Source organism: Bicyclus anynana, chromosome 23 (genome assembly GCF_947172395.1).
Source record: "Bicyclus anynana chromosome 23, ilBicAnyn1.1, whole genome shotgun sequence".
NCBI classification, from domain to species: domain Eukaryota; kingdom Metazoa; phylum Arthropoda; class Insecta; order Lepidoptera; family Nymphalidae; genus Bicyclus; species Bicyclus anynana.
Genome location: NC_069105.1, coordinates 10,391,723 through 10,419,505, shown reverse-complemented (window position 1 = coordinate 10,419,505; position 27,783 = coordinate 10,391,723). Strand labels below are relative to the sequence as shown.

General features: G+C 36.8%; 2 protein-coding genes across 3 annotated transcripts in view; one reads left to right on the top strand and one right to left on the bottom strand.

The window, feature by feature from the left end:
- Positions 1-14,754, bottom strand: part of LOC112049876 (uncharacterized) — a 165,386-nt gene extending 150,632 nt beyond the window's left edge. The window contains exon 1 of the mRNA XM_052888572.1: positions 14,258-14,754. Coding sequence (XP_052744532.1) covers positions 14,258-14,367 — 110 coding nt within the window. The 5' untranslated portion in view covers positions 14,368-14,754. The remainder of the gene's footprint in view (positions 1-14,257) is intronic.
- A 111-nt stretch (positions 14,755-14,865) lies between these two features.
- LOC112047113 (transmembrane 7 superfamily member 3) lies at positions 14,866-23,039 on the top strand. 2 transcript variants are annotated; one of them, XM_024084038.2, is made up of 10 exons: positions 14,866-14,979; positions 15,148-15,298; positions 16,464-16,796; positions 17,431-17,690; positions 18,549-18,720; positions 19,197-19,364; positions 19,979-20,131; positions 20,980-21,240; positions 21,748-21,904; positions 22,784-23,039. In XM_024084038.2, exons 2-10 carry the CDS (start codon positions 15,220-15,222, stop codon positions 22,845-22,847), a joined length of 1,647 nt encoding a protein of 548 aa, XP_023939806.2. In that variant the 5' UTR covers positions 14,866-14,979; positions 15,148-15,219; the 3' UTR covers positions 22,848-23,039. The 2 variants fall into 2 exon arrangements, with proteins under 2 accessions (XP_023939806.2, XP_023939805.2); XM_024084037.2 differs by having other exon boundaries at positions 14,874-14,973.
- The last annotated feature ends 4,744 nt before the right edge of the window (positions 23,040-27,783 follow it).

Genomic DNA, 27,783 nt, shown 5'->3' with positions numbered 1-27,783 from the left:
TTAGTCGAATGAATGAGATGTAGTTCAGTTATAGGTTTTATCTGGGGAAAAATTCCTAGTGAGCTGATTGTATACACCTTTCATTATAATTCGGCTCACTGCTGAGCTCGAGTCTCCTCTGAGAATGAGAGGGGTTAGGCCAATAGTCCACCACGCTGGCCCAATGCGGATTGGCAGACTTCACACACGCAGAGAATTAAGGAAATTCTCTGGTATGCAGGTTTCCTCACGATGTTTTTCTTCACCGTTTAAGACACGTGATATTTAATTTCTTAAAATGCACACAGCTGCGAAGTTGGTGGTGGTGCGAAGGTGCATGCCCCGGACCAGGTTCGAACCCACACCCTCCGGAATCGGAGGTTGAGGTCATATGCACTGGGCTATCACGGCTCTTAATACACCTTTATTACGGTGTTATTATAAAGATGTGAAAATCCAAATAGTGCCTGCTAAAAAAGTTACAAATATCAAAAGGACACAAAAATCAGTTTTTTACAAAAATTTCGCGACCTAGGTATTACTCGGAGGTTATTATCGAAATTCATCGCTCGCATCGCATCGCGATCAGAAATCGCTACTATTCCGATTCCACCATAAAGCGAAAAATTTAGTTGGCTCTACTAAAGCAATTTGCTAATCTATACTCCTATACTAATATTATAAAGCTGAAGAGTTTGTTTGATTGAACGCGCTAATCTCAGGAACTACTGGTCCGATTTGAAAAATTCTTTCAGTGTTAGATAGCCCATTTATCAAGGAAGGGCTATATATTATCCCCGTATTCTTACGGAAACGGGAACCATGCGGGTAAAATCGCGCGGCATCAGCTAGTGATATGAAGATCAACCTGAGACGAATGATGAATGACAAAGCCCAATCACATCAATCAATCAACGTTTTCTTATATCATAAGCACCCATATGCTTTCATTATCATTTTACATCTGTTTCATAACAAACAAACAACGGATAGCATTACGCGTTTCATTATCTCTTTTTATCTCCACACGCGGTTAACAATGTGCTCAGTCTTTTAATGATAAAGTTCATCATTATTTTATTGAATAATGATGAACTTTATCATTTGCAAGTCACAGCTGTCACACACACACACAGTGGCGTGCACTTCATAGATGCATAAACGCACTGCATAGCCTGAGAATTTATTACGAACCTGTATTGGAGGACAAATTTTCTATTTCGTACTATTTGTACGTTTTGTGCCTACCCTAGTTGAGAACCCTGTGCACGCCACAGCACACACCTATTAGCTAATAGAAAATTTTAATAAAAAAAACAACCGACTTCAAAATCACATGAATGTTACCTACCACTAAACTAAAAAGCAAAAAATAACATCGTATGAGCTACCTTTTGATCAACATGAAGGCGGTGCCAAGCCTTAACGTTAACTTACGTTTTAATTAAAGCCGTTTTAAAAGAACCACGGGAAAGAACTGTCTGAAAATACTAAGTCTTTATGATAAAAACGGCTTGAGTTAATGCATTTAGCGTTACGGTACGATGTTGTGTAGAAACCGAAATGGGTGTGGATTTTCATCCTCCTCCTAACAATTTCATCTTAGATTGCATCATCAATTACCATCAGGTGAGATTGTAGTCAAGGGCCAACTTGTAAAGAAAAAAAAAGTCTAAAGTCTATTTTTTTAAAGCAGAGACTGAAATGACAATTAGAAACGTCAAACATAAAAATAATGTGACCAGCATATAAAGAATAAGGTTGTCCTAACGATTCTGATTCGATTGAAATCGATGAAAATAATACAATGATACATAAGAAATAAAATAAATGTACAGAATGTGTAATTATGATATCAATAACCAAAGTCACCAACATAGCTTAACGTGTCGCAAAGCTGAAGTGGCTAAGGGTGGGGTCATAGTTCGAAAAGCCGATGGTTGTTACGGTCCCAAGGTGCTGGATAGGCGACCCTGATCTAGAAAATGCAGTGTTGGTCGACCCACCACTAGGTAGACTGACGATATCTAGCGAGTCGCAGGTATTAGCTATTATATGCAAGCGGCTCAGGATCGTAATTGTCCCTACATAAGGTCTATGTCCTGCAGTGGACGTCCATCGGCTGATATGACGATGATGATAAACATGCCTATAATAATTCTTATACGTTTTTTACAGCTTATAAATTACTTTAAACTATTCAATAATTAATAGTTTGCAAGAAATACTTTTCATCGTAATCGAATTATAAATACAATTTATTGAATACATTGATAAAATCGTGAATTAGTTAAATATTTTCATCAATAATAATAAATTTTTTGGTCCTTAACTGACAAATCGATACAAAGCAATTATTTAATTCCTGAATATCGATTTTGTCATTTTTGTCTCTGTAGTGAAAAAACACACAATAGATACAGTACGGCATGCATGAATTCTTCGTCGCTGATAGCTAATTATTTGACCAAGAAACAGTCACACAACTCATTATGAGTTAGTGAGATAAAAAGCATGTTTCTCAAAAGCGGTTAACAATGCGTTCAGTTATTTAACGTTAAGGTCATTAAAACTAAACAGGGTTACCTACATGTGTAATGTAGTGTGTTAATAGTTATTTTAAATTATGATATTTTGTTATAAATGTATCTTTCATTCATGATTTTTAGTATGTGTACTTCACTGGGCATTACTAGCTAATAATATAACGCTAAAGAGTTTGTTCGTTAGTTTGCTTGAACGCGCTAATCTCAGGAACTACTGGTCCGATTTGACAAATTCTTTCAGTGTTAGATAGCCCATTTATTATCACACTAAGACCAAAACGGGGGATTTTTCCTATTGAAGGCTATTTTGCAAATAGGTACTTTCCGTGGGCAATGCTAAAAAACCATTATGGCGGACTGTTTATAAAAAAAAACGATTATATTGAAGTTTCGAAGATATGTACGTTAAAGGCAGTGGCATGCACTATTTAGATACTAAAATGCACTGCCTACCCTAAGGACTCAATACAAACCTATTTTAGATACATAGTTAGACTAGAAATTTTCTAAGTTTTACTAATAATGCATACCCTAGTTAAAAACCTTATGCACGCCGCTGGTTAAAGATTGGATTAACCAAAGTGTGTCCTATAATTACGAAAGGAATTTCTTCATTTTCAACATAAAGATTTCATTTTAGTCAAAATAAAACTTGTTTACTAAGTAGGACTCAAAGAAAGAGCTGTGATAGCCCAGTGGATATGACCTCTGCCTCCGATTCCGGAGGGTGTGGGTTCGAATCCGGTCCGGGGCATGCACCTCCAACTTTTCAGTTGTGTGCATTTTAAGAAATGAAATATCACGTGTCTCAATCGGTGAAGGAAAACATCGTGAGGAAACCTGCATACCAGAGAATTATCTTAATTCTCTGCGTGTGTGAAGTCTGCCAATCCGCAATGGGCCAGCGTGGTGGACTATTGGCCTAACCCCTCTCATTCTGAGAGGAGACTCGAGCTCAGCAGTGAGCCGAATATGGGTTGATGACGAAGTAGGACACCCTTTCCATAGAAGCATGCTGCCTCATTAATTCCAAAGCTTAAAGTCAAGTGCACGCTTGCATACCGAGCTGTTTTTATTATATCAATACAATAAGTATATCGGGTTCAATGCACTTTCTTACCATCGATTCTCGGCTGGCCGCGAGCCAAACACTCGACTTTAATGGCCTAAGGTATACTTCCTTAAATAGATAACGATTATTCGCCGCCTTGCCATCTAGACATTTCTTCCTTTCGATTCTTGTTTCGTTAGCCCTCATTCGCACGAGAGCTTTTTTAAAGGACGTTACAAAAGCGTTCAAATTCTACTATCCCACTAATATTTTAAACGCGAAAGTTTGTATGGATGTTTGGATGTTTGTTACTCTATAACGCCGCTACTATTGAAGCGATTTGGCTGAAATTTGGAATGGAAATAGATTTTACTCTGGATTGACACATAGGCATTTATCCCGAAAAAATCCATGGTTTCCCGAGATTTGCGAAAACTGATGATTTTGATGATATGAATGTTTATTACTCTTTCACGCCTCGACTACTGTACGGAATTAGCTGAAATTTGGTATTAAGATATATTATAGCCTGTATTAACACATAGGCTATTTTTTATCCCGGAAAAATCCATGGTTCCCGAGGGATTTGTGAAAAACTAAATTCCACGTGGAAGAAGTCGCGGGCGTCCGCTAGTATAGTATAAAGTTAAAATTCCAACACCCAAAATTAAAAATGGAACACTGCTTGAAAAAAGCGTCGAGTATTACAAGCGCTGTCGTGAGAGCATATACCTGCTTGGGAATGCATTTGTTGTATTTGAACGCTTTTTTAACATCCGTTAAAAAAACTCTCGTGCGAATGGGCGCTTGGGTTTATAGTAGGAGTCCACTGATTTGCATCGTACGTATCGGACGCATCGCTTCAAACGGATATTTAATTTTATAGTAGATAGAATCCGTTCGATGCGATCTGTACGATGCGGTTTAGTGGACGCACTTGTATGACTTTCTACATATACAAAGAACACTGATATCCATTCGATGCGATGCATCCGATACGATTTTTTGTATTTTTGTTGCATTTTATTTATTTCATTAGGACAAAAAAATACAATATATGTATAAGTAGATTGTTCTCACAAAATTTTATAAAAATGTATCATTATGTAAGTACCTACTTGTGTGCAATGTGCATTGATTATTTAAAGTGTTATTCTAAATGAAGTTTACTGATTAATCTACAACCTATTTATTTTTACTGAATGAAACGAAATTGGTATATTTACAAATTGTTAAAAAAGTGTTAGTAATTTTTATGCATGTAGGTAGATATTTTAATACCTATTTAACTCCATCAACATTCAAATTAATTTATAGTAATTGTTTTTCCTTAATCTCTAAAAACTGCAATTAATTAGTTTCTTTTTGTTTTATTTACTCAAACTCAGAGGCTAAAGTTAGGAAAAAAAAAGCGCCAAAAAACGTTAAAAATCATTTTGGTCGGACTTGTATGCATAATATGTATGTCCGTTCTATCATCTCTCACGCAAGTCAGACATTTTATCACTATATCTACAAATCAGGTTTCAAACCTGCTTCCACGTGATGTTTAATACAAACGTATGTTTAAAAACAAGATTACGACATTTCCCTGACCTTCTGCCTGCAACGTGGAGGTCAAGAATATTAGCTACGAATCTCTATCTAAATTAAAAAACCTAACCAAATAAATTATACAACGTGGCAATACTGTCACTATACATTGTAATAATGAATATGTACGGATTTTTAAAATGGTAGCCCGGCGGGAATTGGCTTGTATGGACTCTCCGCCGCTGGTGCTTAAACCCTAGTTAAAAACCTTGTGCACGCTACTAAGTAAGTATTATCTATCAAAATCAACTATCAAGACTTAAAGAAAGTTAAAATTTCATAAATAAGGGTAACATTTTTTTTTTAATTTGTAGCTGACTGAAAGGATAACAAAACAGGTTTTAAACCAGTTTCAATATGCGTTTTTTTAATACGTAGCGTGTGTTGAAAGACCATAAATTGCCATAATTATTTCGCTGATTTTCCTGTCAGCAACAGGGAGTATAGCACTACTAATGCTGTAAATATAACATCGCATTTAATAAATAGCAATATTAAACCAAAAACAAAAACGCTTTACTCCATCTATACTATAGTATTTTAAAGAGGTATATTTGTAGTGTTATAGGGGTAATCTCTGGATCCACTGAGCATATTTTGAAAATTCTTTACCACTAGAAAGCCACGTAATTTATGAGTGTCACAGGCTATGTTTTATCCCCGTATTCTCACGGGCACGGGAACTACGCAGGTGAAATCGCGGTGCATCGGCTGGTTAGCAATAAGATCTTTATAGCACTGCGCTATGTTCTGTGTCAGAAAATAAAGTATCTCTGCGTTATCGCATCAGAAATTAGGAAATCCGCAGAAGAACAAAGTCACCGGTATAGCTCAGCAAGTCGCGAAACTGAAGTGGCAATCCCTTCTCGGTTCATAACACGCTAATCAAAATCGTAAAGTAATTGTCCCGAGGCGAAGCGATTACTTCACGATTTTGTTTAGTGTGCGTGCAAGGAATTTCATACAAAATATACGGATCAAGTTAATACGGTGACCTATCCCTTTTAGAGTTTATATAATTATGTGTCGATTCAAGACTTGGTCGCTAACTACAACTTGAGAAGGCTACAAAGTCAATCAGCGGCCGATGGAGCGAGCTATGCTTGCGTTTCCCTATCCGTAAACGAACCAAAGTCACTGACATAGGTCAGCGAGTCGAGAAGCTGAAGTGGCAATGGGCAGGGCATATAGTTCGATCAGCCGATGGACTTTGGGTTTCCAAGGTGCTGGAATGGCGACCCCGTATCGGAAAGCACAGTGTCCTTCGACCACCCCACTGCGAAACATCAAGCGGGTTGCAACCGTGGTTTTTGGAAGTCTATGCAAGATGCCTATGTCCAGCAGTGGACGTCCATCGGCTGTTGATGATGATGATGATGATTATGATTATTATGATGACGATATGTGTTCCCTTGGGATGTAAAACATATCAAAGAATGAGATAACATATTTGTATATGTACGCTCGAAAACAAAAACTTAGAAGCGACTCTTTAAAGGCATTTCTCGTTGACTATTGTCGTGGTTCATCGTCGTATGAACGAGCCCTTACAGTTTTGTATGTATTGTTTTTGTTTGGTTCGCATAATTATTATAGCCATTGTTTTGTATAACGATCGATTCTAAATTCTAATCACGCAACTTCAGCGGTTTAATGGGAACCGGTCGCGAGCCGACCGATTGGTAATAATTTTGTGGTAAGTAAATGTGCATTTTGCAAATGTCCTAGTATACATTAACACAATGATAATTTTATAAGTACTATAGATTGGTTACGTCCCTACTAAATCACCGCAAAAAGTGATCCGAATAATCTATACTAATATTATAAAGCTGAAGAGTTTGTTTGATTGAACGCGCTAATCTCAGGAACTACTGGTCCGATTTGAAAAATTCTTTCAGTGTTAGATAGCCCATTTATCGAGGAAGGCTATATATATATTATCCCCGTTAAAAAATATCGAAACCGATGTGTGTTTTATCGAATACTTTCGTCATAGAGGTCACTTAGTACCGAAAGAATGGTGTTTCCGTTTTCCTGTTTTCAAAAACTCATCCAGACCATAGTTTAATGACGCAAATCACGTAGCCAATAGATATATTTACTCATCAATTAGTGTAATATTGTAACTGCTTATTTGCACACATATTATTAATATACTATTTCGCTATCAACTCATATTCGGCTCACTGCTGAGCTCGAGTCTCCTCTAAGGATGAGACTCGTTGTATGCCGAATATGAGTTAGGCTAGGCCAATAGTCCATCACGCTGGGCCAATGCGAATTAGCAAACTTCACACACGCAGAGAATTAAGAAAATTTTCTGGAATGCAGGTTTCCTCACGATGTTTTTCCTTCACCGTTTAAGGCACGTGATATTTTAATATCTTAAAATGCACAGAACTGAAAAGTTGGAGGTGCATGCCCCGAACCGAATTCGAACCCACACCCTCCGGAATCGGAAGCAGAGGTCATATCCACTGGGCTATCATAGCTACTCCTTTATCCTTTATTTACAAGATGAAAGTTCCTTCGAGTAAGAAAATGTCAATTTTCTTTGATTTTTATTTTAAATACCTGATGGAGATGGTTCTTAGTGATGAAAATCCGATAATACAATCCGAAGATATTGACGTTTTTTTATTATGATATTCTACAATTTTTCTGATATTTATTCGTAAGTTCAGTATATTTAACCCTCAATAGCTCAACGATGAAGCGGTTGGACTCATCACCGAGGGGTGGTGAATAGATCCCCGCCCTGCTGGACTATTGTACCCACTCTTAATACAGTCTTTCCCGACTAATTGGATTTTATTTTATTTTTATTTAATTATATATGATAATGACATGATAAAAATTAAAAATTAAAAGGTGCAGACATAAACTTGTTAAAGTAAAGGATGGAAAAAAATATACGGCAAATATTCCATTTAAAAAAAAAGGAAAAGCATTATCACACTGAGCGTGTTGGGTTTAAGCTCCATATGCCCTCGTTTGATGATGTCGTTAGAAGGACATAAACGTAAATGCGGGCCGCACCAGTGTGACTGAAGCTTTATCCTGACGTGGACAAGTACACCGCACATAATAAGGAAAAATCCTGCTAATATAGTTTATGCATGACAAATCAGTTTCCTACACATCTATCTATCAACGTAATATGTCAAACCTACTAATTACATATTTATTTTAAGTATAGTAACAATAACAATTATGTTTTAATCCAAAAGAATTATTCAAATCGGTACAGGCGTCTTCGAGTAATCAGTAAATAAACATACATACAAAAAAAAAACTCGAATTAAAAACCTCCTCCTTTTTTAGAAGTCGGTTAAAATTTTAAAAAATATAAACGATGCGATACTATTTACGATTATGTGATTAAGAACAAGTAAAACAGATGCAGCGAGCAATAAAATTTGGCAATTTACTCGCGGAAATCAACGTGACAAGTGACGTGCACTCCATGTTCAAAAATGCGCTGCCTATCTGTCAATAGGCACCTCATGACCTCAGGCATGACACCTATATGTATAATATAAGGGACTAGGTCCAAGAGGACTCAGTACAAACCTATAGGTAGTCATCATCATTATCATCATTAGACGTCCACTGCTGGACATAGTCATATTGCATGAACCTCCAAGCACAACGGTCTCGAGTCGCCACCAACCAGCGGCTCCCGGCAACCCGCTTGATGCCTTCGGTCTCCTCATTTTTGATTCGATCACGCAGGGAAACTCCAAGCAGAGCTCGCTCCATCGCCCACTGAGTGATATGAGCTTTCTAATAAGGTTCATAAATAGCGACCAGGTCTCGGATCCGTAGGTTATCACTGGCAACATGCACTGCTCGAAGACATTCGTCTTCAGGCACTGAGGAGTTTTAGACGCAAAGATGTCGCGGAGATTTCCGAGTTTTCCTAAACCTATAGTTACAAACCTATAGTGAAAATGGAATTTTCCATTTTTGTATAACTTGTATGTATAGTGCCTACCCTAGTTAATAACTTTGAGCTGCTCATTGCTCGTGGCAGTATACTAGGCTGTCGACCCCCCACCAGGTAGACTGACGACATCAAGCGAGTCGTATGGATTTGCTGGATGCAGGCGGCTAAGGATCGTGATGTTTGGAAGTTCCTACAAATGGCCTATGTCCTGCAGTGGACGTCCATCAGCTGATACGATGATGATGATGATGATCACATCCTTCTGTCTGAAGAGTATGGTTGGTTAAAATTGGTATGAGTGTTTTGGCAAGACAACATGTCCTCAAGTTGAGAGGCACACATAAGTATACCTTAAGTTAACCGGGTCAAGGCCGCTCATTCTGTGGACGTGTTCTCCCTGCAATATGTTCAGTTATGCCAGCACACACGATCAAGTTTACCGTTAAGTCCCCAGTACGCATACGACCAACGACATATCTTGTGAAGAGAAATAGACAACGATTTCATTATAATATAAATATTATATTTTTGGCAGGCCAAAAAAATTGTTTATGCCCAAAATGGCATAATAAATTTATTATACAAGGTTATTGGACTTCCGCAAAGTAATGTCTGCTTCAAAGTACCTAATTAACGTTATTTTTGTTTTAATACTTTATTTATACAATTTATGTATAAATAATACTTTATTTATAAAATTGTGCTCTACCAACCATTGTCGTATTTTTTGTTGGGAAACGTCTACAAAAAAATATTATAATATATTCGTATATGTTTTTATCAAAGTTTGTATAAATGCGGATCACCTGATGTTAAGTGGTTTCACTCTAGAAAGTTTGCCGCGATACACGATAGTAGTACGTATTATGAACGTCATAAGGCAACTGTCACCGTACCCATGCTATAAGAAAGACACTTCAAGTATAGAAGTCAAGTCGTAGCCGTGATAGCCTAGTGGATATGACATCTGCCTCCGATTCCGGAGGGTGTGTGTTCGAATCCGATCCGGGGAATGCACCTCCAACTTTTCAGTTGTGTGCATTTTAAGAAATTAAATATCACGTGTCTCAAACGGTGAAGGAAAACATCGTGAGGAAACCTGCATACCAAAGAATTTTCTTAATTCTCTGCGTATGTGAAGTCTGCCAATCCGCATTGGGCCAGCGTGGTGGACTATTGGCCCAATCCCTCTCATTCTGAGAGGAGACTCGAGCTCAACAGTGAGCCGAATATATGGTTTGATAATGATGATGATAGAAGTCAAAGCGCCTCTAGCCATGTTACTTTCTACAAAGGCTAACGCTAGGAAAACTAAAATATTTGGGAATGATATTCGTTAGGAGGTCGTTAGATAGGTCACGTTTATATTAACAATCGTATATGTCATTCAAGTTACTTAATCAATCATTTCAGTTACGAATTTGTTGCACACCTCATGTTTGCGACAGCGAAACGAAGTATGGACTGTATACGTCGATTCTTTTTCTATAATCGCAAACGCTTCGAATATTAGAAAGGTATAAGAATGACAGCCGTTAACACGTTATCGATCGGATCTGCCATTCCTAATACGTATTTTTTAGTTTTTTTTTTTTAATTCTTTACTAAGTTAGCCCTTGATTACAATCTCACCTGATGGTAAGTGACGATGCAATCTAAGATGGAAGCGGGCCAACTTGATAGGAGGAGGACGAAAGTCCACACCTCTTTCGGTTTCTACACGACATCGCACCGGAACGCTAAATCGCTTGGCGGTACGTCTTTGTCGGTAGGGTGGTAACTAGCCACGGCCAAAGCCTCCCACCAGCCAGACCTGGATCAATTAAGAAAACCTTAGTCGGCCCAGCTGGGGATCGAACCCAGAACCTCCGTCTTGTAAATCCACCGCGCATACCACTGCGCCACGGAGGCCGTCGTTCAAAGTTTTCGAAGCGTTAGCGTTTGTAAAAAGAGAATCGATGTGCCTCAAGCTACTAGGCGTTTGTTCTTCGTCCAAAACGTTTTATTCCAAGCAGACAGACATAATATGGCCAGACCTGTCTGGTCACTTTTATAGCCTGAATTATTCGCGAACGTTGGCTACACATTTCGATAACCTGAATTCGCGTTATCGCGATGTATGTGGCCTAGGCATTATAGTACCAACTGATGTGATTCATTCTATTTTATAAACATTTACGATAACAACTTGTTAGTAGGTATTAGGTAGGTATTATTATGGTCAACCTGCAATGTCAATTCTGTACATGACATATAATTCCAAAATAACTATTAGGGGGTGATTAGTTATCGATATTAATGCCAAAAATGCAATCAGTAAAATTAAAAATCAGTAAAGTTAAAATTAATCTTCTGGTTGTCTGTCTGTAAGTTTGTTATAGTAACAAAAACTACTCGACGGATTTTACCGAAACTTTGTACAATTATTCTTCATACTACTGTGATTAGTTATCGATATTAATGCCAAAAATGCAATCAGTAAAATTAAAAATCAGTAAAGTTAAAATTAATCTTCTGGTTGTCTGTCTGTAAGTTTGTTATAGTAACAAAAACTACTCGACGGATTTTACCGAAACTTTGTACAATTATTCTTCATACTACTGGGCAGGTTAAAGTATACTTTTCATCGCGCTACGATTAATGGGACCAGAGCAATGAAGGGAACTGTTGAAAAAACGGGAGAAGTTATTCCATTTTTACAGCGATACTACTGTAAGGGCTGGATTAAAGAGGTCTAAGGGCGATCGAAGTCGCGGGCGTCCGCTAGTCGTTATTAAAATCGATTCTACTAATATTTTATTTAATTTTCCAAATTGAATAGTTACAGCTGCTGCATCAAAATGCATCAAATGCTTAAGTAGCATCAAAATCTAATCAGCATGAAGTCATGCAAAAAATCTTTCTCAGGACACCAGGCCAGCTCTATCTTTAGGTACCTGAAGAGGTTTCGTTACACATTTTAGGTATTTAGTAAATCTCACTGAATAAGGTACCTACGTAGTTAGGTATAGCTCAGCTACAAGACGCACTGTAACAACGTGGTAGAAGCTACTGCTAATTCAAGCGGGAAGTAACGAAGAAACTAAGCCGACGTCGAAGTCGGAGCCGTGTCTCCGTTACTCGTCCTGCCGCGACTATTCTAAGGTGTATGCGCAGTGGTATGCGCGGTGGTTTTACAAAACGGAGGTCCTGGGTTCGATCCCCGGCTGGGCAGATTGAAATTTTCTTAATTTGTCCAGGTCTGGCTGGTGGGAGGCTTCGGCCGTGGCTAGTCACCACCCTACTGGCAAAGACGTACCGCCTAGCGATTTAGCGTTCCGGTACGATGCCGTGTAGAAACCGAAAGGGGTGTGGATTTTCATCCTCCTCCTAACAAGTTAGCCCGCTTCCATCTTAGACTGCATCATCACTTACCATCAGGTGAGATTGTAGTCAAGGGCTAACTTGTAAAGAATAAAAAAAAAGGAAATATCTCGAAAACATTCGCGCGAGTAGACCAGTGTGTGACCTGGCAAGGCAACATCGCGGCATCGCGAGGAACGGCACGAGGGGCAAAGTGTGGCGGCTGGGTTCTATAAAGTCAGCCACTGACGATCAAGTAAGCTCACGTGCCTGCAGCGCTAACGGTTTGACAGCCGACAAAATTGATCGTGTGTTGGTCGCGATATGCTTGACATCGAGGTCAACACACGATCAGTTTTATATTGCGTCAAGCCGTTAGCGCTTCAGGCATGTGGGCTTACCGGATGGTGAGTGGCTAGCATAAGAGGCTTCTACCCTCTAGTAGGCCGTTAATAAACATACAAAATCGATGATGACGTTGAAATAAGGTAATGTCAGATTGATTTGAACCATTATCCTCATCATTTGACCAGCTCTTTGACGCTATATTTAGGTAGGTATTAATTTGTGTAACCGGAAAGTTTTGGTATGGATTCCCAATTTATAAATTCAATAGACTATATTGACTTCAGCTGCAGCCTGCAAGAAATTGCTACCTTGAGAAACAGGTACTAAGCGAGTCAAGTAACAGGATGAAATAACCCCTCCCAAATAATTTTAACCACCATCGTCGCTTAATACGACTTTTGAGGGCCTCCGTGACGCCGTGGTATACGCGGTGGATTTACAAGACGGAGGTCCTGGGTTCGATCCCCGGCTGGGCCGATTTAATTCTTTTTAATTAGTCCAGGTCTGGGAGGCTTCGTCCATGGCCAGCACCTTACGGGCAAAAACGTACCGCCAAGCGATTTAGCGTTCCAGTACGATGTCGTGTAGAAACCGATATGGGTGTGGATTTTCATTCTACGCATAACAAAATAGCCGGCTTCCATCTTAGATTGCATCACTTACCATCAGGTGAGATTGCAGACAAGGACTTTAAAAAAAATAACACAAGGTACCATAAAACAGCATACATTAGATCCCAAATAAAACCTCAGGAGTATATTATAGTACCTTTATAGCAGTGGCGTGCACTTCATACATGCATATCCTAAGAGTTGTCTTCATAGTGCTTATTAAATACAGATTTTCCCCGTTTGCTTAATTTTATTACTAGTCCATACCCTGATCGACAACCTTTTGCACGCCACTGGTATATAATATAGTAGAGGAAGACATCCCGCGTAATGACATCGGTCATCAGGCCGGGCCTAACAAGTACTCGTAACTTGTTCAAGTATGCTTTTATGCCTAGTGTCTTGATCACGTTAATTTTAGAGAAGAACAGGTACCCTTCTCGGAAAACAATATTAGTCATAAAGGGTTCTTTAGGTAAAAAGGTTAAAGCTAAACAATGTCTACCTACCTATAGTGATGATCTGAAGGATTTGTTATTCAAAGTCGACGCTCTGTAGGAATACTATAATTGGTAATTGTCACAGTTCTCTTTATTCGTTGAGCTCGTTAAAGGAATTGCAAGAAGGCCTATAATCATACATTATGGTCAAGTACTTAAAATATATCCAAACTCTTGAGATAAGATCCGATATGCACGTAAACATACAAAACTTGTCTGTCTTTGTAAATATCGTTTATAGATAACGTCCAGACTAATGGGAGATTCATTTATGTTCGAAGGAAATAGTTATAACAATCATTTTATTGTAGCATGAACAATAATTTTACACTTACCTAAAGTTCGTAAATGGACCACTCCTTTTGGTCAAGATTCCTATTATTTTCTCGACAGTCCATTTGTCGCCAGCTCGCGCCGCGTTCAACAAATCCTGGCCCTTTCCCATGGCCCATTTAATCGTATTTACCACTCACAAATATAACACAAACTTCAATCATTGCAATTTTTACACTAGATTTCACTACACACTAACTACAACTTCATTGATCGCACCGCCATATTTAGTAGACCATAGACGTGAGTGCGCTCTAGCGGCCGGTGAAGGAATCGATATCGAGTTCATGACATTCGAATTTCAAACTTCTCGGTAATTATATTGTTTTGTTTTAGTTATTAATTTTAACTCATTATATACAATGTGTAATTTAGCATTAATGGTCCTGTTTTGATGATGAAACAGCTAACAAAGCCTAATTTATCGATTTTTTAGGTTGCATTGAAGTTTCAAGTAGCAAGTGATGGATATAAGTTGTTTCATTTACTCATATTTAAAGTGTCGTAAGCCGATAAGTTTAACATCATTTGTCTCCCTTACGTACCATTCGCTCTCAGTTAGTCACGTTATCATTCTGTCATTCATTCTGTAATCTTATGTTTTTGTTCAAAATGTCACTGTCAAACAGAAATGGAATGGTTAAGTTTTGCTAGAAAAAAACTTTGTTTTGTTGTTGTTTTAATAAAATGATAGAATACGGTTCACTGTGCTTTGTGTGTATGTGTATGTGATCTCTGTTTTCATTGTTTATTTTGATCATTCTTAATTAATTTTCGTCTAATGTTTTTCTATTACACTTGTCAGATTCAAAGCAGCTGATTCTTGACAAATGGAACAAAATTTGTTTTTAACCGTGTTTTATGATAATAATTGCTGTATTTGTTTACGTAGAAATGAAGGCGTGACTCAGTAATGTGAATTAATAAGTCAATCATACTAATTGATAAGATTAAACTCCAATCAATGCTCTCTAATATGTTGAAAATGAACATTTTGCATTTTATTCTCCTATTTATATTAGCTGAAACAGCTAATTCTCAGAGTAAGTAATAGTTGCTTTAATTTTAGATTTCAAATATGGAACACTGCATATTATTCATTTTAACCTACCACCCTATTTAAAACATTGATATCTAAATTTACATATAATCAACCAACTTAGCCAATAAATATTTGTAGTTTTATAGATTATCAGTTATTGATAGTGACCTGAGTCAAGCTTTAAAAATTACTACATTTGTTTTTTTTTTATACAAATTCTCAGTAGTAGCCCAGAGTTGAAAACAGTATCATTCTGTGAACCTCAAATAGTGTTGGACTGTCGGTCCCGATCATTGTCGTTTAACAAAAATGTTAGAGTCAAACACTTTCACCTTAAGTTTTAATTATAAGAGCCTCAGTCTGTGGTGCATGCACTGTGTATCTAGAAGATGGAGCTCCTGGGATTTTTTCTTGATCCAGGTCTTCCTGGTGTGAGGCTTCAGCCGTAGCTAGTTACCACCCTACCTGCAAAGATGTACCACCAAGAGATTTAGTGTTCCCATACAATGATGGGTAGAAACCGTTAAGTGGTGTGGATTTTTCATCCTCCTTCTAAGAAGTTAGCATGCTTCCATCTTAAATTGCATCATCACTTACCATCAGATGAGATAATAGTCAAGGGCTAACATATAAAGGATAAAAAAATAAAAGGCCCATTTTTTAACTTACATACTTTATGTGCATGTTAATGTTTTTCAAGTACCAATTACAATTTTACATTACTAATGGAACCCGTAGGACCCTTAGGATAAAAATTTCAGTGCTCAAATAAAACTGTATACCTTTTAGTAGTGTGTTGTCTGCCTACTTATTATTTAGAACTTTAAAAGAAGAGCGAACAGGCAATTTCTAGGCAAGCTCTCTCCAAGTTAGACACTATAATACATAGCCTAGATAGCTAAATGGTAAGAATGGTCGAACTCGAACCGAGGGGTGATAGTTCGATCCCTGCCCCTTTGGTCTATTGTCGTACCCACTCCTAACACAATCTTTCCCAACTAATTGGTGGGGTATGGAAATATTGGTCATATTTATAAAAAAAGGTATGGCAAATATTCTTGAAAAAAAAAACAAAAAAAAAATCATTGCTTTCTAACTTTCCATCATGATTGTAGTTAATTACAATATTACCAGATATGTCTATTTTAAATAACTCTTCTTTTCAGATGTCAGTGCAATACTACCACTAAACAAAACCACATCATGGGCTAGTAAAGAACTGTACAGTGGTTTTTTTAAACTCAACTCAACGTCAACCCTACAAGTTGACTTCTCGAATGTTAATAAAAATGTTTCATTTATTATATTCCAAGTACACAGTCACTTGTATAACATTACTTTATATAACAACACAATTAGCAGAAGCTCTTCTGTGTCCGGAAGTAATTTGGGCATGTACAGTAGTGTTAAACCAAAGTTAGATACATTCTATGTTTATAATCCAAATGTGGATGTTAATTTGAGACTGTTTATTACTGTACATGGATATTTAGCTGCAGGTATGTTAGATAAGTATAATATTATATTATTTCAATAAAGAAATTATAAATAAATAAATATGCCATTGATTCACTGCGGGTGCTGGGTAAGAGCACGAGATTTGTGACCAAGGTTCAAATTGAAGGTCTCAGATATTTGCTGATACTTTTGAATGGCTGCACCAATATTTCTGAACATTTTTTTGTATCTTACAAACTACTATATAAATAGTTCTAGTTTTGATTCGCAATTGGACCTATTAGTTAGTTAGTTGATTTCAGAAATTTCATTTCATTCATCCCTTTGTTTAATGAAGTGAAACTAACCTTCAAAGAACTTGGGTTGGTGCAGCAGTAAAATAATTTAAAAATTAATTTAAAAAATAAATAAACTAAATTACTTAAAACTGCTTTCTAAGATGCAGCTGTGCACGAGGTTGTTCTTGGTTGTTCTTTGATACCAAAATAATGATGGAGTGTGAAGGTGACCATGGAATTCCTAAACTAAACTCATCACAAAGGGGTGGTGGTTCGATCCCCGCCCTGTTGGTCTATTGTCATACCCACTCCTAACACAGTCTAAAATATAAAAAGAAATGTATAGAGCATTTATATGTACTACCTTTTTCTTTTTTAATTTATATTTTATTTGTAGATCCAGTACCAGGTGGTTGTAATATGGAATTCCCAATACCAACATCCCCATACATGAGAACAAAATACACCAAAGACTATGTACTAGTTGATGCCCCTGCCGCTAAAGACATGTCAGATGTTGACTGTAATACTGTAGACTCAGTTTATTTGTTTTTCTACAAAATGTATTTGCCGGAGAGGCACTATGATGCTGATAATTATTTTGATGGCTTAAGAAAAATGATGACTATGGATGGTATAACAGAATTTGGGGAATATGTAAGTTAGGGTTATTTCAATTGTACTAAAATAATTTTATTTTGCGAGTATAATGGCAATGTAGCTGCTAATATGATTTCAATATAAACAGATTGTGTCAGATTTTCAAAACAAAAGCCGTAAGAAATTTTTGTTTGCAAAAAAAAATATTTCCATCAATCCCCAAAAGTGTCATTATTCAGATTTCATTTCACCTTTGATTTTTGGTCACAGGAATTGATATAATATGTATACCAAATAGTTCGAATATACCTACTGTGACACACTCGCCAGACGTATATGATCCTGTATGGGTTCCGTTTTTGTACCTTGTCATTCTGAACCCTAAAATGTGTGGGGGGAGCGGATTAGTCGCGCGATGAGCGCGTAACCCTGTCCTGTCACTGTCCGTAGCCTTTAAGAATGCGTCAACCACTAACGCATATTTTGTGTACGCACCGGCGACTACATACGCATATACCTACTTTACATGCTTTATGTAACATTAAAATAAGGTAGGTACACCTAATTTAAATAAAATAAAAAATAAATAAAATAAAATAATTATAATGTGCCCCAAATCTGTGCACATTTTTTTGTGTAGGTAGGTACTATCTGAATATGAAATTTATACAGTATTATTATTATTATTATTATTACATTATTTATCCTCGGCAACTGGCCCATAGACTCCACCAAGCGGTGATCGCTTACATCACACGCTAAATGCGTACCCCGCAAGGGCGCTGCGTACGTAGCCGTCGCATACAGTGCTTCTATTCTAACACTAACGCATACTCTGTGTACGCATCAACGGCTACGTACGCTTGTGCACTGTTCGATGATGATGGCTATGTTTATATGTTTTATGGCCCATAGATACCACCAAGCGGTGATCGCTTACGTCGCACACTCAGCGCGTACCCCGGTACTGGCGCCGTGTACGTAGCCGTAGCGTACAGTGCGTCCAACACTAGCGCGTATTCTGTGTACGCACCTACGACTACGTACGCCTGTGCACCACTCGATGATGATGGCTGTGAACTACTTGGTAAGAAGAAATAAGAATATTAATATGCATGACTTTATTTAATAGATAGGTATTTAGAATCTTATCCAATCTCACTTTTTCGGTAATTTAAATGTAATATTTTACTGCAAAAACATTAAAAATATCGAAAAAAATGTAATTTTTTCAGATTTTTTACATTTTATTTTTTTAATTTTTTTGTAAAAATTGTGTAAAGTACATATAAAAAAATCAATCGGATTTACATAAGAAATACTAATTTTGAAGAAATTCACGTGTGCTTAGGGTTAAACGGAGAAAGTTGAGCCAAACCTCGCAACAACCCAGTTTCAAATAACAATTTTTTTCCTAAAAACGACTGTCGTAATTAATGGATACCCCTTCCCCTTGGTGGTATTAAAACCCTTTTTTTTATATTGTACAAAAAATCATTAATTCCAGTAACTAATTAAAACTATGTATTAGTAATTTAATCCAGTAACAGCATTTCGTTTCAGATGATTTTCTTTCTCAACTGCTTTGTGCGTCGCTGATATTCTTCGGTGTTTTCTTGTGCTATTTTGGGCACCGGTTCTTCAAGACTGAAATGTACCTCATAGGGTTGATAAGTGGTGTGATTGTCACTTACATTTTAATTGCCCTTATTGCTGATCTCGATCGACCTGGTAAGATTTTTTTTATAGTATTTCTCCAAAACTTTTAATTCAATTATTATGTTATTAGTATTACTTATAAAAACTTTTTGAATTTTATTTTTATTTTAAACTTCCCCTTTAAATAAAATATATCAAAATCGGTTAAAAATATTTTTAGACAAGTGCAAGTGCCCTTTTTACTCGACTACGGCAAAGCCAAAGATATTTTATGATTTTGTATGTACTCGTAGATGCAAATCCCTGTTATTTTTATAAAAAAAATAATTTTTTTGTGTAACTCAAAAGTGTAAAAATAAGGAAAAATCTCTGAAACGTCAGATCTGTTGCTTGTTAGCGATAAGATCGCCCATCGTGCATTTTTAGTATTTTTTTATATTTATTGTATTCTATGTTTCTTTGTGGTGTACAATAAAGTGTATTTTCCTTCTTTCTTTCTGTTTTAAGGATGTTAGGATGTTACTGACACACATAAAAAGAAATAATAAAAAGAGATTTAAAAAAAAATCGAGATTTTTACAAAACAAAATTACTTAATTATTCTGACATAGCTGACGAGGAGCTCTAGTCTCGGACATTTTGTTTTTATTATCTACCTTTTTTATTTTATTATTTATTATTTTTAGCGTTACTAGGTGTATCAGTGTTATCAGGAATGTGTTTCGGAGCTATTTGGCTGGCGTTTTGGTGGTTTTACGGGATGCCACTGTTCGCTGTCATGTTGTCCACGTTGAATGTCGGGTTTTTGTTCGCGGCCATTATTTATTTCGGATTACCAGGTAAGTGTCATTTTTTTTGTGTTATAAATCCGTAAAAAAATAAAAATTAAACCGTCTGTTTTTTAACTATTATTTGTTTCACTTATCTAATGCAATAGCGTGCAATACATACATTATACCCATCGACTTTTTTATTATTAACTAGCAGACGTCCGCGACTTCGTCCGCGCGAAACCCTACTACTACTCTACCCTACTCCCACTCTATAGCTACCCTACCTTATAGGGGATGAGTAGGGACTCAAACCTACCCCTACCCTACCCCTACCCCTACAAAACCCCTACTAAACCCCTACCCCTACTAAACCCCTACCCTACCGTACCCTACCCTATTCCTATCCTACCCTCACCCTACCACGCGACGGAAGCTTAAGATGGAGTAACTTCTTCCATTTTCCCACATTTCCCTTCACTGCTCTGCTTCTATTGATAGAAGAGTGAAGTGATGATAGATGAGTTGAGTGTGTATACTATAACCTGCCCAGGGGTATGAACAATAATTGTACCAAGTTTCGTTAAAATCCGTCGAGTAGTTTTTGTTTCTATAACGAACATACAGACAGACAGACAGACGGAAAGACAGACATACGAAAAAATTTGCTGATTGCTTTTTTGGCTTCGAACGAAAAAAATTTAAAAATAAAATATATTTAATGTACAGAATTGACCTTTATACAGACTTATTAAAAGTATTAATGTCTATTTTTGGTTTTTCTTTTATTCAAGTATGTAATTTTTTAATTACAATATATTTTTTAATTACAAATAAAATAGCTTTTTTTAATCGTTTATGTTATTTTGTTTACATTGTTGCATGCACTATCAATTAAAATACGTTTACACTTCTAGGTGGTCTAGTAGCCCTTCAATCAGACCTAAACTTCTGGACCTTGTTCGTATCAGTGATGCTGCTTACGTCACTAATGTTTGCGTCCATGACGTTTCTGTCCAATATTCTGTGCTGCGCGATACTCGGCGCGTACGCGACTATATACCCTATGGACTACTACTTTGGGTCCAATTTGAAGTACATAGTGATCAACACTGTGAGGAGAGCCACGGTGCCGCATTTCAATAAGGCGGTGTTGTCCCCGCCGTTTGAGTGGAGAGGTAAGTTAAGTTAAAGTTAAAAGGGGTCTTTTGACCTTTTCAAAATCGTACTCAATTTTTCAATTGATAATAATGTTCGTAGGCTTTGGATGTGCCAACGACGTATCTCGTGACCAATAGCGACGAAAATATAGCTTTCTTCATGGGATGAATGAGATGAATGAACAACATAGGTAATCGCGCATGACGTTTCTGTCCAATATTCTATGCTGCGCGATACTCGGCGCGTACGTGTCTATATACTAATTTTGTTTTAACGCACATACAAATCTAACGATCATTGTAGCTCCGAAAGTAATGATCGCAGATACCCTGTTCCTTTTACAAAATTGCTTTACTATTAGCATACTCTTAATTTATATACAATTTAAAAAAAACTGTCATCATCCCTATTGGCTACCGTACGTATAAGAGCATAGGCTTGCAAAGGTTCAGCCTTCATGTGTCCACATAGAATGTCCAAAGTAGGTACCTGTCCGTGACAGTGAGAGTATAACGTTCTTCCAGACGCACTCATGACCTTGCTATGGCTCGCGCTGGCCATGAGTGGGTTCCTGTTCCAACACTTCCACAATCGTGGTCGCCCGCCTTTCCCCCCGCCGCCCCGCAGTGTGCGACCCGGGGTACCCGGCTCATACTACGGAGTTTCACATCCTAGGAGGCGGTATGTATTCAATTTTTTTATTATACAGAGTGTCCTGTACTTAATGGATAAAACGCAAATGGTAGATACGCCACCTAAGTAATCTAAAAGTACTTTACTTGATTATTTTTAATTAAATTATTCTTAATTAAAGATAATTTTAGGTTTCATAATAATGTTATAGCTACACCATCTAATTATCTAAAACACATTTAAAGAGTTTGTAAAAATCCCTAGGGTGACCAAACTATGTCTTTTTATTCGGATTTAAATTTTTTTTTATATTGAATCAGATTTTACAATGCTGTACCTACTTAAGATTTTAAGGATCTGTTTTTTCTTAAATATTACGGATTAAATTACCAATATACTATGATACTATTTCTATTAATAATGTTTTATTTGTTTTGTATTTTCAATATTCAAATTTAAAATTCATTATTTCAAGTAGGCTTTGTTTACAGGTACTTTTGAAATGTCAATTTATACCATAATTTAATTTAATTTAATGGGCCTTTACACACATGTACAAGTACATGTACACATGTATGTTGTAAGGCCATGTAGAAGAATTATTAGATATATTTATTATTATTGGTAACTTACTCCGTAATGTTTTACAAAATTTAGATCTTTAAATTCTTAATTACAGCAGCTACAGCATTGAAAAAACCGATTCAATTAAGAAAATTTGAAAAATCCGAAGAAAAAAAAATATAGCTTGGTCACCCTAGAGATTTTTTCAAACTCTTTAAATGAATTTTTGATAATTATGATTATGTAGCTAAACATTCATATAAACCCTAAAATTATCTTTCTATCCTTCTTTGAATGCCTTTTGCAAAATAAAATAGGTACTTATTAGTTCTACTTACCTTATGTTCACTTGTTTATTTTCAGAACCGGTGTCGTCATTCGACCGAGGATACCGGAACAAACCGAAAGGACGCCACTTTTGGCATGAGATAAAACAAAAAAGCAACTAAAATATCATTAGACTTTACAATTATATTATACTCAATAAAAAAACGCCATTTTATACTCAATAGCAAGCTAAATTATATACATACTCATATAAATATTATCGTAAGGCCTGCACTGCTCTATAAGATATAGATAATACTTAAACACACATACAATTAATTTTACAACATATTTGTAAATGGGGATGATGACTAGGTTTGAATATATTGATTTTTATGATACATTCGGGTAAATAAGGTCAATGTTAACTAATTTATATATAAAAAGCAACGATTGTCTGGATATTTGAAAAATAAATGAGATAATAAAACTTCAAAATCTATTAAAAATCTTTTATCGTAATTAGATGAAAATTCATACAGTTTTAGCTTCCATACATTAAATGTGACATTTTTCAATAAATGGACTATAAACATAAACGCACAAATAACAAAGATATTAGTAATTTTGTTTGAACGCCCATACAAACCTAACGATCAGCGAGCTATCGACGTCACTAAATCGTGCTATTTTGTATGGAGCGTTTTTCAGGGATCCGCGGCAGCGTCGCAAATCTGACCCTTTAAATCCCTGTAGCTCCGAAAGTAATGATCGCAGATACCCTGTTCCTTTTACAAAATTGATTTGCTATTAGTATACTCTTAATTTATATACAATTTAAAAAACTGTCATCATCCCTGTTCTGTCCCCATTAATGTTTATTTAGATCAGTTTTTTTTAACATCCAAATATAATGATAGTACTGCATATGTAGGTACTTATCATCGCCATGCTCTCGTAGAGGTAGGCAATGCCCAAATCCTTCCACTTGTTATTCTATACTTACATATCTCTATGATGCTTGACGGCCTCCGTGGCGCAGTGGTATGCGCGGTGGATTTTCAAAACGGAGGTCCTGGGTTCGATCCCCGGCTGGTCCGATTGAGATTTTCTTAATTGGTCCAGGTCTGGCTTGTGGGAGGCTTCGGCCGCGGTTAGCGATTTACCGTTCCGGTACGATGTCTTGTAGAAACCAAAAAGAGGTGTGGATTTTCATCCTTCTCCTAACAAATTAGCCCGCTTCCATCTTAGACTGCATCATCACTTACCATCAGGTGAAAATAAATAATAATAATATAAAAATATGCTTCTCCCAATCGCATCATACATCTCTAATTTAGATCAATAGAAAGTCAACGCTTAGATAAGTAATAAGTTTACTTTTACTAAAAAACCTCTATTTTTAAGCCAAGATTATGTTCTCAGATATCTATTATAGTTACATCATGTTATTTATATTGTATTGTGATATTATTAAGTTTTAACAGTATGACTTCAAATGTATGATAGATATATCTTGTTAAGGTAAACGGATCGAAGTGGACTAAAACCCAAAGTTCTAGGTTTCATCCAAATTGCGCGATTTTCGTACATATCATAGCATATTTTATTTACTTCTAAAAAATTAAAGAATAATACTCATCATCGTTGTAAAACATGACTGTTTATTTATTTTTAATATTGAAAAAAATATCAAGCTACCTTTAAGTGCGCTAATCATTAAAGACTGCTATGTGATCATTATACGAATTCCAGTGTTAGCTTTAGCCTGTTTAGCTTTTTAATATTTAATAAAGGTTCGTTCTAATGTAATACCTACTTTTGTTTTATTTTTATATGCGTCCTACCTAGCTTAATATCCATCAATACAAGTCACCACATAGTTTATTTCTGAAATACTAGACAAATAACGTACCTAGGTACTTAATGAAAATTATTTCAAGAAGAATAGATTCAGAATTTTTACGCTCTTCTATTAGATAGAACTAGCGGACGCCCGCGACTTCGTCCGCGTGAAAGTCGATGTAAACTTTCAACTACCTCTACCTTACCCCTACCCTACCACTACCCTACTCCTAACCTACCCCTACCCTACGTTGAAATTTTTCCTGAATTTTTTTTGCTATAAATCTCAAGGAACCCGAGACCTTTCCAACGAATGCAAAACCGTGGAAATCGGTTCGTGCGTTCTGGAGTTATAGCGTCAGGAAGGAAAACCCGACTTATTTTTATATAGTAGAAGATAGAATAAATGATGATTAACATCATCATTATCAACCCATATTCGGGTCACTGCTGAGCACGAGTCTCCTCTCAGAATGAGAGGGATTGGGCCAATAGTCCACCACGCTGGCCCATTGCGGATTGGCAGACTTCACACACGTAGTAAAATAAGAAAATTCTCTCATATGCAGGTTTTCTCACGATGTTTTTCCTTCACCGCTTGAGACACGTGAAATTTAATTTCTTAAAATGCAACTGAAAATTTGGAGGTGCGAGGCATTCGTTATTATATTATTATATTGGCTATTAGGTAATGCCACAGAAAACATATGGTAACGCTTGAAATAAAAGATATTGAAGAAGACGTTTAGCGATTTAGCGTTCCGGTACGATGCCGTGTAGAAACCGAAAGGGGTGTGGATTTTCATCCTCCTCGTTACAAGTTAGCCCGCTTCCATCTAAGACTACACCATCACTTACCATCAGGTGAGATTGTAGTCAAGGGCTAACTTGTAAACAATAAAAAAAAAAAAAAAAAAGATTTATTTATTTCTATCAATATTGTAACGGACGAAACAAAACACAGAAATAATCGGCGAAAATGAGCTCTTCGGGACGTATATCGTTGCAAGGGATGTAGACAGTTGGGTAATTCTTAACGAACTGGGTTTATTCAAAAATCTGTCAAAACTGATAGTTGCTCTTGAACGTTTTACGTTCCGTTGTTTGCTCGGCCCGTTTATTTTATTAAATACATACAATAAGGTCGGGATTTTCTTTATAAATATAATAATAATTTGCGTCGCTAACAAATTTCTCTCATTGGAGAGATTGCTATGAAAACTCACCAGGCTGTGTAGGTACCTAGACCTACCTGTCCTATAGGTATTTATGTGTTTTGTTACTATCCGTTTAGTTATTACATATTAACCTACCTAAACAAGAAACCTACCTACCTATTATATGTTTTATAGTTATCAAAATAGGCTCCTCGGTATGGACTCATGCAGAGAGATCCTGCCCGCTGGACTTTCGACTACGGTATACGGTGCTGTAGTCCCATTCAATTCAACGGCAAATTCTTCTATAAAATTGTTCACTCTTGGCAAAGTGGTCGTGGTTGCTGCCATGTGTAAAGCGCCCACCCTAGGATACTGGGCTACTAATTTGAAATTCTATGATGGACGCCGAAATACTAATAATTTTACACAAAATATCATTTAAAATATCAAATAATAACAATTACCTACGTCTTATAATAAAGAAAAGACCTATAAGTACCTAATAAAGATTTTGAAAACTATATTAAAACCTTTTCTGATACCTACTATAGATACCTATAAAGAAAAAATAATAAATAAGTCGAGCCGTTTCAGAGGTCTGCGTCCAGTGATATTTGAGGCGATGGAAAAAACCACTAAAACTAGATACCTACCTCTACTTAGCTTAGATTTGTGGTCCTCTCTAATTCGATGTAAAAAAAGCCGTGATAGCAAGTGCAGTTGGATATGACCTCTGCCTCCGATTCCGGAAAGTGTTCGAATCCGGTCCGTGGCATGCACCTCCAACTTTTCAGTTGTGTGCATTTTAAGAAATTAAATATCACGTGTCTCATACGGTGAAGGAAAAACATCATGAGGAAACCTGCATACCAGAGAATTTTCTTAATTCTCTGCGTGTGTGAAGTCTGCATTGGGACAGCGTTTTGGTCTAACCCCTCTCAGTCTGAGAGAAGACTCGAGCCGAATATGACTTGATAATGAAGCACAAACATAAAATTTAGATTAAGTAGGTATAAAAAGTTCACCAAATGCCAGTTTATTCCACATGTCTGAAACACATGAGATTAGAGCATTCAAATCAGTCGCAGCCGTGCCATCCCGCACAATCAATGGCATCGGAGGGGTCACATGGACCGATCTAAACCAATTATAAGCGATGATAATCCCCAATTGTTGTTTACTTTGAAGGGACTTGTCATTTTGTACGTCTGTTTAGATGTTAAAAGAATACTACAAATGTAGGTACGAGTACGTATTTACATCGTTATCAACCCCAATTCAGCACACTGTTGAGCTCGAGCCTCTTCTCAGAATAAGAGGAGACTTACCGTCGAATAGTCCACCACGCTAGCCCAATGCGGATTGGCAGACCTCACATACGCAGAATATTCCAAAAAATCTCTGGCATGAAGATTTTTGTTTTCCTTCACCGTTTGAGACACGTGATATTTAATTTATTAAAATGCACACAACTGATAAGTTGGAGGTGCACACACTCTCCGGAATCGAAGGCAGAGGTCATATCCACTGGGCTGACACAGCTCTTTTATTTACATAAATTACTGAAAACCAAAGATTTTATACCGTTAGATATGTCACTAACGCGTCGAAACTGAGGCTAACAAAGGTGGTGTAAAATACTCGTGCCCTTCGTGGCGTAAAATGCGTTAAGGCATAGGTACCCAGACATTAACAATAACTTCTATACTATTTTTCTCTCATTGATTTATTTCCCCTTTTTCTTTGTTTTAGTTATTCATACAAAATATATACTTATACAAAACACTATTAAAAAATTATGTAAAAAATACTCCCTCCCGCTGTGGGACATTTGAGTGCCCAAACAATTGTTGGTGGTTAGGGTTCCAGAGTCAGGAACCTCTTCACAGTACGCGCTGTTTCAAGAATCACTACCTTTTGTATCCGACTTTTGATCCAACAGTTAAGCGAAAGCTTCTTAAGGTGTTGGTCGAAGCTTTTTGCTATAAGACCATTGACTGAAACAACTATCGGTACAACAACAGTTGACTCACCATTACACATGGCGGTAATCTCGTGAGTAAGTTATTCATCTTACTATTAGAAGATGAG